General features: G+C 41.7%; 1 protein-coding gene across 2 annotated transcripts in view; it reads left to right on the forward strand.

Moving 5' to 3' along the window:
• The first annotated feature begins 12,472 nt into the window (after window positions 1–12,472).
• Window positions 12,473–12,629, forward strand: part of LAPTM4B (lysosomal protein transmembrane 4 beta) — a 59,263-nt gene continuing 59,106 nt past the window's right edge. For both annotated transcript variants that reach the window (XM_053996805.1, XM_053996816.1), the window contains exon 1: window positions 12,473–12,624. In XM_053996805.1, the coding sequence (XP_053852780.1) occupies window positions 12,529–12,624 (96 nt within the window). In that variant the 5' untranslated portion in view covers window positions 12,473–12,528. The remainder of the gene's footprint in view (window positions 12,625–12,629) is intronic.

Consider the following 12,629-nt stretch of genomic DNA (forward strand, 5'->3'; position numbering starts at 1 on the left):
GGGGCAGTTTAGGACAGGGCAGCTGCCTCAGGTGCCTGTTTCAAGTCATCTGTTACAAGTAACCCTGCTGTGCCAGCATCATCTTTCATTTGACTTTTGAAATATGTTGTTCCAGTTTTGTGCTTAGTTACACTGCCCTTTAGCTTGGCTGTAAAGTTGGAGTCTTTCAATTGCTTTGAAACTTTTTCAGGTTAAACTCTTTCTCTGTGAACTCTTGCCTGCATGGTCTGAGTAGCCACTTCAAGAAAAACCAAATCTGAGATTGCATGGTGACTCTTGCAGAGCAGTGGCCAAAACCCAGCAGCATCAATGCCAGCTCACCCTAATCCATGCCTGCCCTGCTCCTCTGCCTCACCTCCAGCAGGGGTAAAGGTAGCTGTTAAATCAGGTGAGGTTTGTGAGGATTCTTGAGAATTATTCTTACTCCAGCTGGCTCTCTGGTATTTCTGCTGTAAATCAAGTCTGTGGCCTGTGCAGAGTGGGGTTAATATTGGTGTTGCTTTAAGTATGAGGCTCGCACAATTGTATTTAACAGTTGAGGTCCACCTTTGTAGATACCCTCTGTCACCATCATGCCTGGCTGGCTGGTTATTTTAAAAACATTTGCAAATCTTAATCAGTAGATATTTTTAATATTTTCTTCATTTTTATTGGAATTCTTTTCTGCATTTTCCAAGAATGGAGGTGCAAACAGCAGTCTGCTCTGAACAAATGTGTTTATTTAATTAAAAAATAATGAAATCTGTCTTTTTAATAAACAAAAATAATGTTACTTGGACTTCACCTGTGTATTGAACACTTCTGAACAGTAGTACTAGTAGTAAAAAGTATTTAAGTGCTTTTCTGGAGTGGGATCAGCACTTGATAGAATTGAGCTGGCAAATCAATACTATGCTATTTTATATTCATATACTGCAGACATGCATTTCAAAGTCATCCAACTCATGCAGCCTGCTGTTAACTGTGGAAATTCTTCATGATGTTTTAGGAGCATGTCTTTTTCTGTGAGCCCTTAGCAGGCATGCAGAACAGAAAATTTAGTGACTGTTTTTGTAATGACTAAAATATTTAAACTTGTACTACCTTGAATATAAAAAATATTTAATAGAGATGAATAATTGAAGGGTTCCAAAGCCTCACACAGATGATTGAGAAAGGCAGGTTTTCCATACCCAAAGACTGCCGTATGTTTTGGATTTCTGCAATCACATCATGTGAATGCTAGACTATGGTCAAACTTAGCCGGAAGTCATATGTGTCACATTAGAAAATAACTTTTTGTCTGTTTCACTTTGAGGCAGAGCATGTTGTGCAGCGCAAGATCACTATGGGAAAGCGGGACTGCAAGTGCTTCACTTTACATTAAGAATTCCATCTCTAAAAATCTTGAATTTGCACTAGTATGCCACTGGAATTTGTGCTGCCAGAGAGCATTGTGCTGGAACACATTTTCTTATGTGAACACTTAATGTAATATTAACATCTCTTGAGAGCACCACACATTATCTTTCACACTTCTGCTTTGTGTTGCTGCTGTATGGAGGACATGATACTGCTGGAGGCTTTAAACTTTTTAGAGCTAAATATTCCTAATATTTCTTGAGCAGTCCACCTCAAAAAGATGTATTTGAACTGAAGTTTAACTAAAGAAAGAATTTCTAATTGTATTTTTTTTTCTCTTTTTTTTTTCCTTACGGCAAATCAGCAGCTCAGCCCTGCTGTGAATGAAGTGAGCTATCAGCAGGGTGTTCTGTCAGGGTTTCAAGGATGTCTCCATCAGCATCGGCATGGTAAAACTCATAGTGAGGAGTCTTTTTGTCTTACAAATATGAAACTGTCCTATGTGGCAGTTAAGTGGTTTAAAGGCTCATATACATTAAATATCAAAAGGGAAGGGGAAATACGTACAGATTTGCACTTTCAAATTATGTTTGGGTTTGGAGAATGTCATGTTGGCGATCAGTGAATTTTACATTAAAAATGAAAACGAAGTTCTCTCCAAAGTGGCAAATGTATCGTTCTGGTCTGCAGAGATGGGGTTTCTGAATGCTAAGACTAAACCTCTGATATTCCAAAGGTTTATGCATAGATATTTGACACTAAATGAGTTGCAGTGGAGGTGATGAGTTACAATTGTGTGTTACTGCAATTACATTTTCTCTGTGCCTTGACTAGTCCATTACTGAATACCACTGTGAGTTGGGACAGCTCTGCAATGTTGGCTCAGTCAGGATTTCCCAAAGTTGCCTAAGGCTTAATCAAACATGTTCAGATGTGTGCATGTCTATAAAATGCTTTACAGTCACAGTATAGTAATATACATTGATAACCTCTATTGGGACACAGCTGAAAGCTGTGTGATTATAAGATGTGCTTTTGAAACAATGTTTACACTGCACTTGGAGGTCAGCTGGCAAGTAATGCTACTTCAGTAGAATTATATTGGCATTTATTATGTGATTTGCTATACAAAAGATGAAACATTAGAAATACGATTTAAACTATCACTGTCACTTCTGGCATTAGGTATCTTAGGAGGATGTTTAGGAGACTGTGATGAAGAGAAGCCAAGAGTATCTTTGGTTTTTATTATTAGGAGAATATTAGCAGCCTTGATCTTTTTTTTTTTGTTTAGAAGAAACAATATAAAATATCCAGTATTATCTTCAGTCTCATCCCACACACACATACACATGGTAGTGATGGATCCATCTTATGTAGCTTTAAATCTAGATTTCCTAGCTGCACTTCCTAATACATACAAATGGTTTATAAATTGGAACAAACTTAATCTAATTAAACTTTCTGCACCATCAGCACTGTACAGAAGTGTTTCCCTTGCTCTTGAAATGGTAATATCATCAGTGCTGTATCTCTGCACTTCATGAAGGACATACCACAGACCTGTAATTACTTATTGTGTATTAAAATGTTACTTTGCATGTACAGTACTCACAGTTTGCCTCTGCAGAAAAAGGCACATATTGGCTAACTGGGTTTGTATTGCTATCATGTGCTCAGCAAATCAATCATCAAGGGGATTCAGGACAGAGAGCTGACGGGGACAAACCCAAGCTGATATTTTCATAGTATAAAGCCACCAGCTCCTATGGCATGCTCTGCAGGCTTGGCTGGAAAGCAATTGATCTCCATTGGTGACTCCCTAATAGGCAGTGGATGGGTAAACAAGCACAGGATGTGACACTATGAGAAAGTTAAGTGTTTTTTTTAGCATAGAAAACAATACATGTGAGACTGAAAGTTTCCATAATGTTCTGTGGCAAACCTCTGCCTGTTGTGAACACTGCTGAGAAGAACTGGGTGGCATTCCTGGAGTTTGCTTGAGAGTCCAGCAGACTTGGAAAGAGAGCAGGAAAAGAGGGATAACTCCACAGATATTCAAAGTAATGGTGTTGATGCTTTTCAGTTGCTTTAAAGTTGTTGGTAGCTCAAAGTTCCAGGTTTTGGCACGTTTGGCTTAATATGCTAAAGAATAAAGTGCACCTGGGGCAAAGTCTAAGCAGGTCCCCAGGTAAAGTGGTGAGTTACTGCTTGAAGCCTGACTGGCATCTAAAAATCTGAAACTGGGAAGTGCTTCTTGTGTAAGTTACAGGCAGTAATAAATTACAGTTATGGAAAATGTGTTGTTTCAATTCTTCTTGACTGTACTTAAAACCAGTATTGGTTCTCAATATAATGGAAGGACATGATTTATCACTAGACTGAGATTGTTGATAGGAAACAAAATGATCATGAGTTCTACCAGATATAACAAAAAAAAATCCAAACAGGTATGTAAACAAAACATGTTTGATGATCAAATTGTGGGGGGGTTGGGGGGGATATCTATATTCTTTTATATTAAAAGAAAAAAAAAGTGGCCTTTTAAAAGAAGAGGAAAACCTATAATGGCATAATGCAGAAGGGAATTAAATCTGGAAACATTCCCAGTGTTGAGCCATACTCAAATGAATCCATAAATTAAACATTAACTAATCTAACTAATGGAACTAAAAGGAAGTAAATGCTGTTTGATGTATATTAGCTTTTCTTAGAAGGTTTGCCTCTCCTATCAATCAAAGGCCTGTGACCTCTCTCCAAACTCAACACAGTATTAAAAACTGTCACTGAGATTTCCTTTGCTCAAGCAATCTGGCAAGCAGTGAGACTGCTGGCAACATAACAACCAATTTATCCAAGAGCTCTCTCTCATCCTTGTATGCTGTACTTTATGTTCTATAGCTGGCTGCAGATTATGGATAAAATGTCCCAGTCAGTTTAATACTGTGTCCAGCATAAGCATTCAGGCCAAAAGACCAAAAGCTCCACGCATGACCTTCCACTGGGTTGGTGTAGTAAAAGGTCAAGTGTAAATCTGGGGATGTTTCAATCCGAGTAGTAAAGAGGAATGGGGGTACAATCCCAATGCTGTGTCTATTGATTAAATGAACACTGTTATGTCTGATGCCTGCAGTTTTAAAAGCTTGTACAAGACTGTCTAGATCCCCACACTAGTGAGGGAAGCAATAAACATATTTAAAGGACTGAAAGCAGTGTCTGATGAGCAGAAAGTTAATTTATCAAAAGAATTTGGAGAAAAATTTGTGTAGAGTAGAAATTATTAGGATATGAGCATATGAGTTAATTAGCCTGGTGGAGGAAGAAGTGATGAGTTTTAGTTGGATACAGGACACCTGCACCTTCCAATTTTGTTGATAACAGTTGCAACCAGTGGTGATGTCTCCACTTCTCAGTATCTCAGGTATGCTGAGCCAGCAGGGGAAAAAACAGGAGAACTGAAACAATTACAGAAATTTACAGACTTCAAAGGCAAAAGGAGAGAGTTTTTTTATTGTTGAGCCTGGCAGAGCCAGGCTATAACTCCAGTGTAAACATCTTCTGCAAGGCAAAACGTGAGCCTTTGGCAGCCCTGACAAAAGTGATTAAGAAAGAACACACAGGCAAGGGAGAGGAGAACAGGAGTGGACACAAAAGAACCACATACTTCTGGAAGCTGGCAGTCCATGTGGAGCAGATCTCTGAGGAGACTGCAGCCCATGGAAAGCAAATTCTATCTGAGGGAAAGCTTCAAGAACATGTTACTGATATAAAATTTTGATAACCAAACCAAATTTTATTTTTATATCTTTTATTTTAAAGAAAGCAAGCAAACAGCATGGGGTGGCAGGGGAGTCACCGCTCCACTAATGGCATATGCCACTACAAGTTCACCCGAGTATATATACTGGTTTTAAGCCTACAAAGCATTTTCCAGTGTGCTTGTGTTAGTCTAAATAGCAAATATCAATAAGCTGGGATCAGCAATTTCATAATCTTTCCAGGTGGTCATTGGCTTCCCGTCCTTCTTGTGGTCATCTGGAGGGAGGCCTTACACCAGTGTCTGCTACATGATTTTAGTCTGGTACAAATGCATCAAGCTTTTTATTATACATAAGCATTTAGTCACTTGGTTGCAATATCCTTTAGATTTACCACAACTTCCTCATTTTATTCTAAGCATCAGTCATTTTGCTACCTCATCTCTTTACTTCTTCTATTTTCTTTCTTTATTTGGCTATTCTGTCAGAAAGTTTCAAAACTGTTCTTTGTAGTTATCCCAGATGTTATAGGTAAAAATTGACCCAGCCAAATTAAAAATGAAAAAATAATTTTTATTATAGCGATTGGATTCTATCTGAGCCAGCCACAAAGAAAAGGACAGTGCTGAGCCCAGGATCGGTGCTGGGTGAGACACAGGTCTGACCGCTCTAGCAGAGGGTCTCCTGTACTTCACACCAACCATCCTGCTGAGCGGTTTTTATACAGTTTATTTTGCTCGAGACTGGGATTTCAGCGATCAGCCTTTTCTTTCCATTCAAAGTCCCACATATTCATAAAGTCTCTTTTCTCTGTGCTGAGTTGAACAATCCGAGGTCCGGGAAGCGATGTACATCGATGATGGAGTTCCGGGAACCCGGCATTGAGATACATCCTCCCGAGGTTCCAGGGATTCCAATCTCGGGTAGTTGTTGGGACAATCATTGCCTGGGAGTTCCTAGATCATCTCGAGAAACGACCCATCTCAGAGCGAGCCACATGTATTAACTTGTAAATGAAGACTTATCGGCAATGGTTTCAACATATGTGAGGCAACCCCCTGGCTCTGGCTCCCATGCTTTATGTCTATGTTTTAATTTTATAAAACTTTACCCATGTATCACCCTATAGGCACGAATTATCCATATTACACATAACACAGGGAGCTGTCCACTTTTGACACAGCAGATACAAGCATTTGCTGATTCCATTGCCAATTGACACGAATCACAAAAACATTTTTTACAGTTACCAAATTGCAAATCTGCTGCCAAGCAAATAATTAGATAACTGCCCAGCTTATTTTTGAGGTTTCTTGCAAATGTAACACAGATTATTTCATCTCATCCAAAATGTTAAAATTAATCTGTGAGGCTGGCATGAATGAGAAGGCCAGAAGAAAAAAGAGCTGAATCTCAGTGTACTCTAGAACACACTAGCCTTCTTGTGAGTCCTATATCTTCAGAGCAAAATTGAGAGGCTTTCAAGTTAGAAAAGGGGGAAAAGAAGCATGCAGTAAAGCAAACTTTTCCTTGGAGAACATTTCAACTCTTGGCAGGGCAATAAATCAAAATATTTTAATAACATGTTTCTTAAAACCAGCATCTTCAAGTAGAATTATGAAGCTCTGGACCAAGGAAGCTAATAACAAATACACTTTACCATCAGGAAGGAAAATGTGTAAGTATACAAATTTCCTAAGATATTAGAATCACTATTTTCTATAAGAAAAATCATTATATAATATCCCAGTAGTGAGCTAAAAAGTTCCAGGCATTTCTCTCAACAAATTTTAAAGCTTTATTCAGAACTTTTAAAAGAAAAAAGGAATTAAAAAAAAAAAAAAAAGACCAACCAGCTAACCATTTCTTGTCCATTGTTTGGTCCTGAAACACAAGAATTTAGGTCTGCAAGCATATCAAGCTGTGTCATTGCAATGGCTTTCTTACATGCTCCGTGTTCTGAGTTGTAACATGCTGGAGAAAAATACTGCTCTCACTCTGATCCTTTTTACGCAAAGCGGGGGAATGAATGACCTCTTGAACCCAATTTGAATTGTAGCAGCAGTCCTATTTGATTGCATGTTGGCCAGTCTTTGTGACAGAGGGGTAGTGTCAGACTTTTATTGGAGGCTTACTTCTTTTAGAAAGTACAGGTAATTTTTAAACTTCATGCCATTAAAGATTCCTACAGCTCTAAATACTGGAATCATTTGCAGCCATCCTGAAACGAGGGTTCTGAAGGAAGCTGAACAAAAGGACTCTTAAAATGGCTCTTTACTAGGATAAGAGTCTCTTTCTCAAAGCCGTCACCTCCCTGTGCCTGAGGACAATACCCAGACCTTGGTTTCTGGGCAATGTTTAACCCTTTTCTTATCTTAACTTGCCAAATACAAAACAATTAACAATTCCTTTTTTCACTCTGGAGCACGTGGCTAATCCTGCAAGCAGACGATGCTCAAGATTCTCTTGAGCTGCCCTTTTGATTAAGTGCTGTAGGCAATGCTGGGCAACAGTGTAACTGAAATATTCAAAGCCAGTTGAACTATGCTGCACCACCTCTGTGGGCTGTGCGTACAGATAAGAAGGTGGGAATCACAAACAGTTTCTAAGTCAACTGTCCTCTTCCAGCAATCTTGTTCAGACAGGTATTAACATGGTTGGGAGGTACCAGTTATCAATTTTAGTGAGCACTAGAAAGAACAAGAAAATGCTAAATGGACCAGAGCATCCTCTGCAGGAGGGAGAAGTTGTCCCCGCAGTGAGAAGAGCACAGAGGGGACATGGGGAATACAGAGCAGAAGCAGGACACAGCTGTTTTGTTAAACAGCTTGCAGCACAGAGAACAGCTGGCAAGGCAGCAAAGTCGGGCTGTGTCCCTTCCCAGCTGGCTGGCAGAGCTCTCAGGGTGTGCTGTGGGGAATGACTGGCTGTATGAACGGAGTTTAGTGATCTACAGCTCTGCTGTGGTAAGGAGGGGCAGGCAGGAGCCATGAGCCTGCATTTCTTTTCTGGGTACATCCCACAGCCGACAAGCTGACCAGCGGCTGAGCAAGGGTGTGCCAGGCTTTGATCTGTTTAATTTCAGCATTGAGTGTTCCCTCAGAAAAATTTCTTACCATATGGATCCCACAGTAAAAAGTATTTCTTTTTTCAGCACGGCTGAAGCAAGTGCTTGTATGTAAGCTGTTAATTCTCTTGAGTTTGTCTCACTTGTTGAGCAAGACAGTGATACGATACTGGTCCTGTTCAAGTTTTGATTAATAAAGATGACAATCTCTAGAATCTGTTGTACCTCTGGTACCTTGACAAAGCTCCGATATCATCCAATTAGAAGTTGCCCCTGTTGCATCTTGAATGATTTTCCACCATCAGGGTGTAAGATTGGTATTCTGTATGCAAAGCCACCTCTGTAACACGCTTGTCATTTCTTGCTTTGTAAGGCAAAGTGAGAGACATGGAGGTTTAACTTACAGAGGCCGTGTTGAGGGGGGTCTGTGTCTGTGGCAATACTCAGGTTCTGAAACCTCGCCATTACCAAAATCTTGCCAAGCAAACCAAATACAGCTAGTTATAAATCGGGAGAGTGATGTGAAGCCTGATGTGTCCTGCTCTTTCCCATCAGGCTTTTTGAATGGAAATTAATAATTATACAGGAAACTGCTCTGAAGTGATTAGTGTTTGCTGCTTATTCTTACTTCCTTTTTCTCCTGAGAATATGGGGGTTAAAACCTGTGAAAAACGCCAATCACTTGGTTTTTAAAATTTTTAAAGTTTAATAATAATAAAATGGTTATAAAAATAGTAATACAATTAGACTAATAAAAATTTAGAGTTAGGACAATTACAAGACAATAAAAGGCAAAGAATTATGGACATCCGGATGCTCTTGGGCCCTTAAGCCCGATAAGCGTGCCTTGTGAACAAAGGAATAACCTTAAAAGCAATAGCCTGTTGCATATTCATACATCCATACATGATGCATAAATTCCTTGCAAATTAAGAGCTTTTCTGGTTTTTGTCAACTTTTTCTCCTTAATCTTGGTGGTTCTATAAAGATGGAGAGAAGGTGGAAGAATGTTTGTCTTTTCCGATACGGAGGCCGTAACTCTTTATGGGCCCCGTCCCTGCCATCTCTGTGCAAAGAATTTCTTGATTATCTGATTACCTTCTTGAGCTGGTTAAAAAGTATCTTACATAGTATAGTTTCTATTTTAACATTGGGTTATAAACTAAAAATACATTTAACACACTACTTGAGAGAATTAATATAGCATAACTTTCCAACATTACACATATAATATTCATTGTAACATTTGCGAAAAGCCAATCATAAAATATGTATTTTTCACAAAGCCACTGATGGGAACCATAAGTGAAAGTAGACATGCAGTTAACTTCTCCTTACAGAGAGGAGGGCTGTGCTGGAGGATATTATAAACAGCATCTGCCTCTCACAGCTCCAGGACCTGAGTTCCTCCTGCCTGGCTGCTGAAGCCCAGCTTGTTGTGCCCATCCCAGGCTGAGGGATGCAGCTGCTGCTTTCCTGTTTGCAGGTACAGGAGCCCAGCAGGGACAGCTGCACAGATGGCCACAGACAAGGTGTTGCCTTCATCTGTGCCTCCTACACGTAGGACTCACGGAAGATCCAAGTAGAGACCAGCTGGTCCAGCTTGATGCTTGCAAGCAAATAACACCCACCCACCCACTGATCACTCATTGATCCCCCCAGCAGCTGACACTTGCTCCTTACAGCCCTCACACACAGTGGAGAGCGGAAACTACACAGAGAGACACTTAAGAAAGGTTTTATAAGAAGTGTGGGTGAGCAGGCAGTCTGCTCGGCCAGACTCTGCACACGATTGACCTATTTTATACCCCTTTCTGTCTGACCCTCCCTCTGCTCCTTCCTGATCCCCCTCCTCTAATTATTCCCTCCCCTTTGCTCCTTCACAATCCCCTTCCTCTAATTAGTCCTTCCAAAGTTTTGCAGAGCCCTCCTCAAATATCCCAAACCCTCCTGTTCTTCTTGTTTGCCCCTTCTTATCAGTTACAAACTCCAGGTGACCCTGCCCAAAGCTCTTCAGTAGGCCATCATTCAGTAACCTGACACTTTTGGGTTTTGTCACTGTCTCTCTTGTCCCTTTTCCACCAGGTTTGCATCTCTGTGTCCTTGTTTATGGAATCCTCCTTAATTTATTGCCACCTCTGCTTTGAAAAGGTCAGGTCCTTGGCCAATAGCCTTCATGAAGCAGATGCTCCTACCTTCCACAAGGCTTGCATACAAGGGTTTCACCTCTGACTTTCCTACTCTCTGGTACTAAAGGACAAGGTCTCTCAAGGCTACCAGTGAGATAGTCCAGACCCCATGGTTGGTGATTTTCCTTTGGCCTCTTGAATATTTGTCAATACTGATGTTTCATTTTACAAGAATTTTAGTTTCATTTTTCAATATTGTTATAGGTAAAAATGGTCAAACCGAATTAATAATTAATAAGATACGTTTTTATTTAATGACCAAGATTCAGTCATAGATAGCCATGATCAAAAAGGCAGTGCCAAGCCCGGAATCGGCACTGGGTGAACACTGATCCGACCTCTACTGCATCGGATCACCTCTGTTCACAAATGCTGCCTCTGTCCAGTCAGTTTTTATACACTTTTTTTCTGCCTGAGGCAGAGGTTCTCCTATTCTTCTCTTTGCTTCACGTATTCATGGGTGTCCTTTTCTCTGTGCTGAGCTGGACAAAGCTGTTTCTGGGAACCGATGAATGCTGATGTTGAGTTACAGGGAAACTGGCATTGAGATGCGTGCTCCTGACGACTCTGACTATCTTGATCGTAGATATCGCTGGGTGTCTCCTTGGATGGCCCAGGAAGGAGCTCATCTCCACACAGAGCCAGGCTTTTTCCTTTGTAAATGAGATCTTTCTGCTTGCTGCCATCTGTGGTTTCGCAACCTTTCCCCAGCTGCGGCTCATAATTTAAAACTTCAAGATTTTTTTGTACAGTCATAATTTATTACATATATATTTTTTACATAAGCACGAATTATTCCATAACATATATTGCAATATGAATCCTGAAAATATTTGGCTTATGCATAGAATCTAGTCAAAATTATAAATTCAGTGTGGCTTTTCCTTTTACACACAAAAATCCCTGCCAACCCCTTGCCAGTTTTAAAAGGACAAACTAAGAACAGAGGTTATGTAAAGTTCCTACTTAAAGTATTTTTAATTTAATTTACTATAGCGGCTTTATAAGTAGGGATAAAGCATAGTTAGAAATGTTCGTCTGTGTCAAGTTAGCTTTTATCTTGAAGTTCCTGTTCTGTGCAGATGTATGTATTATGAAATAATGAAGAGCCCCAAAGCAACCATATAGGGAGGCAGTGGAGCATTTTCAATGTCATATTTTGATGGTAAATCGTGGAATTTGGTAGCAAGCCAAGATGGATGACAGTAAATAAATTATGCTTAGGGTCAGGGTAGACATACAGACCTTCTGACAGTATTTTCTTCATTATTTCATCTGGAAAACAATGCAAGCCTCAAATAATAAAACATGAAAAGTCATCTGCTTGGTAGGAAATTCAGCTCAAGTCTGCATCAGTGCTTGAATATGCAGGACTGGGTCCTTCCTCCTAACGATACGTGTCCCCCTCACACCCCACCATCGTCAGGGCATTAACTATGGGTAGTAGCCATGAGTTTAATGTTACCTTGTATATCAGTTACACGAGGAAATTCCAGCCACCCCAATAGCAGCCGCTTTGGCAGTGGATTAGGACGACACTGTGAAAGAAAACAAATGTTCATGGTTGCAGAATTTGGGGTAAATTCAAAACATTCCATTACCTCCTCCGATATTATCTTTCCTTATAGAGAAATTGAGTTTATTTCTGCTGCTTTGACACTCGAAAATTGCGAGACGAACTACCAGCTTTGCCAAAGAAGCGCCGAGCCGGTTCGCCCTCCCCGGGCTCATTCCAGGCGCGGCAGGGAGCATCCCGCGGGGAGCATCCCGCGGGGAGCATCCCGCGGGGAGCATCCCGCGGGGAGCATCCCCCGGAGAGCATCCCCCGGAGAGCATCCCCCGGAGAGCATCCCCCGGAGAGCATCCCCCGGAGAGCATCCCCCGGGGAGCGGCCCTGGCCCGGCAGCGCTGGGGCCGGGCTGCCAGCTCGCTGAACGCCCTGGACTGCGCAGCCCAAAACCCTCCCGGCGCTCCAGCGCGGCTGCTCCGCGCTGCTGTTGCGGGTACATGTGCTCGCAGGGGCCGCAGAGCTCCCTCCGTCCGCCTGGCTGGCTGGCTGGGCCGGCCGTGCTCTCGGTCCCGCCCGCCGGGAGGGGCGGCCCCAGCCCGGCCCCGCCCCGCGGAACGGCGCGGACAGAGACGCGGAGCGGCGGAGCCCCGAGGAGCCGCCGAGATGCTGAGCTCGCCCTGGGCACGCTTCTACTCCAACAGCTGCTGCCTCTGCTGCCATGTCCGCACCGGCACCATCATCCTCGGCGTCTGGTACCTGGTAAG

This window comes from Vidua macroura, chromosome 1, assembly GCF_024509145.1.
Source record: "Vidua macroura isolate BioBank_ID:100142 chromosome 1, ASM2450914v1, whole genome shotgun sequence".
Lineage (NCBI taxonomy): Eukaryota > Metazoa > Chordata > Aves > Passeriformes > Viduidae > Vidua > Vidua macroura.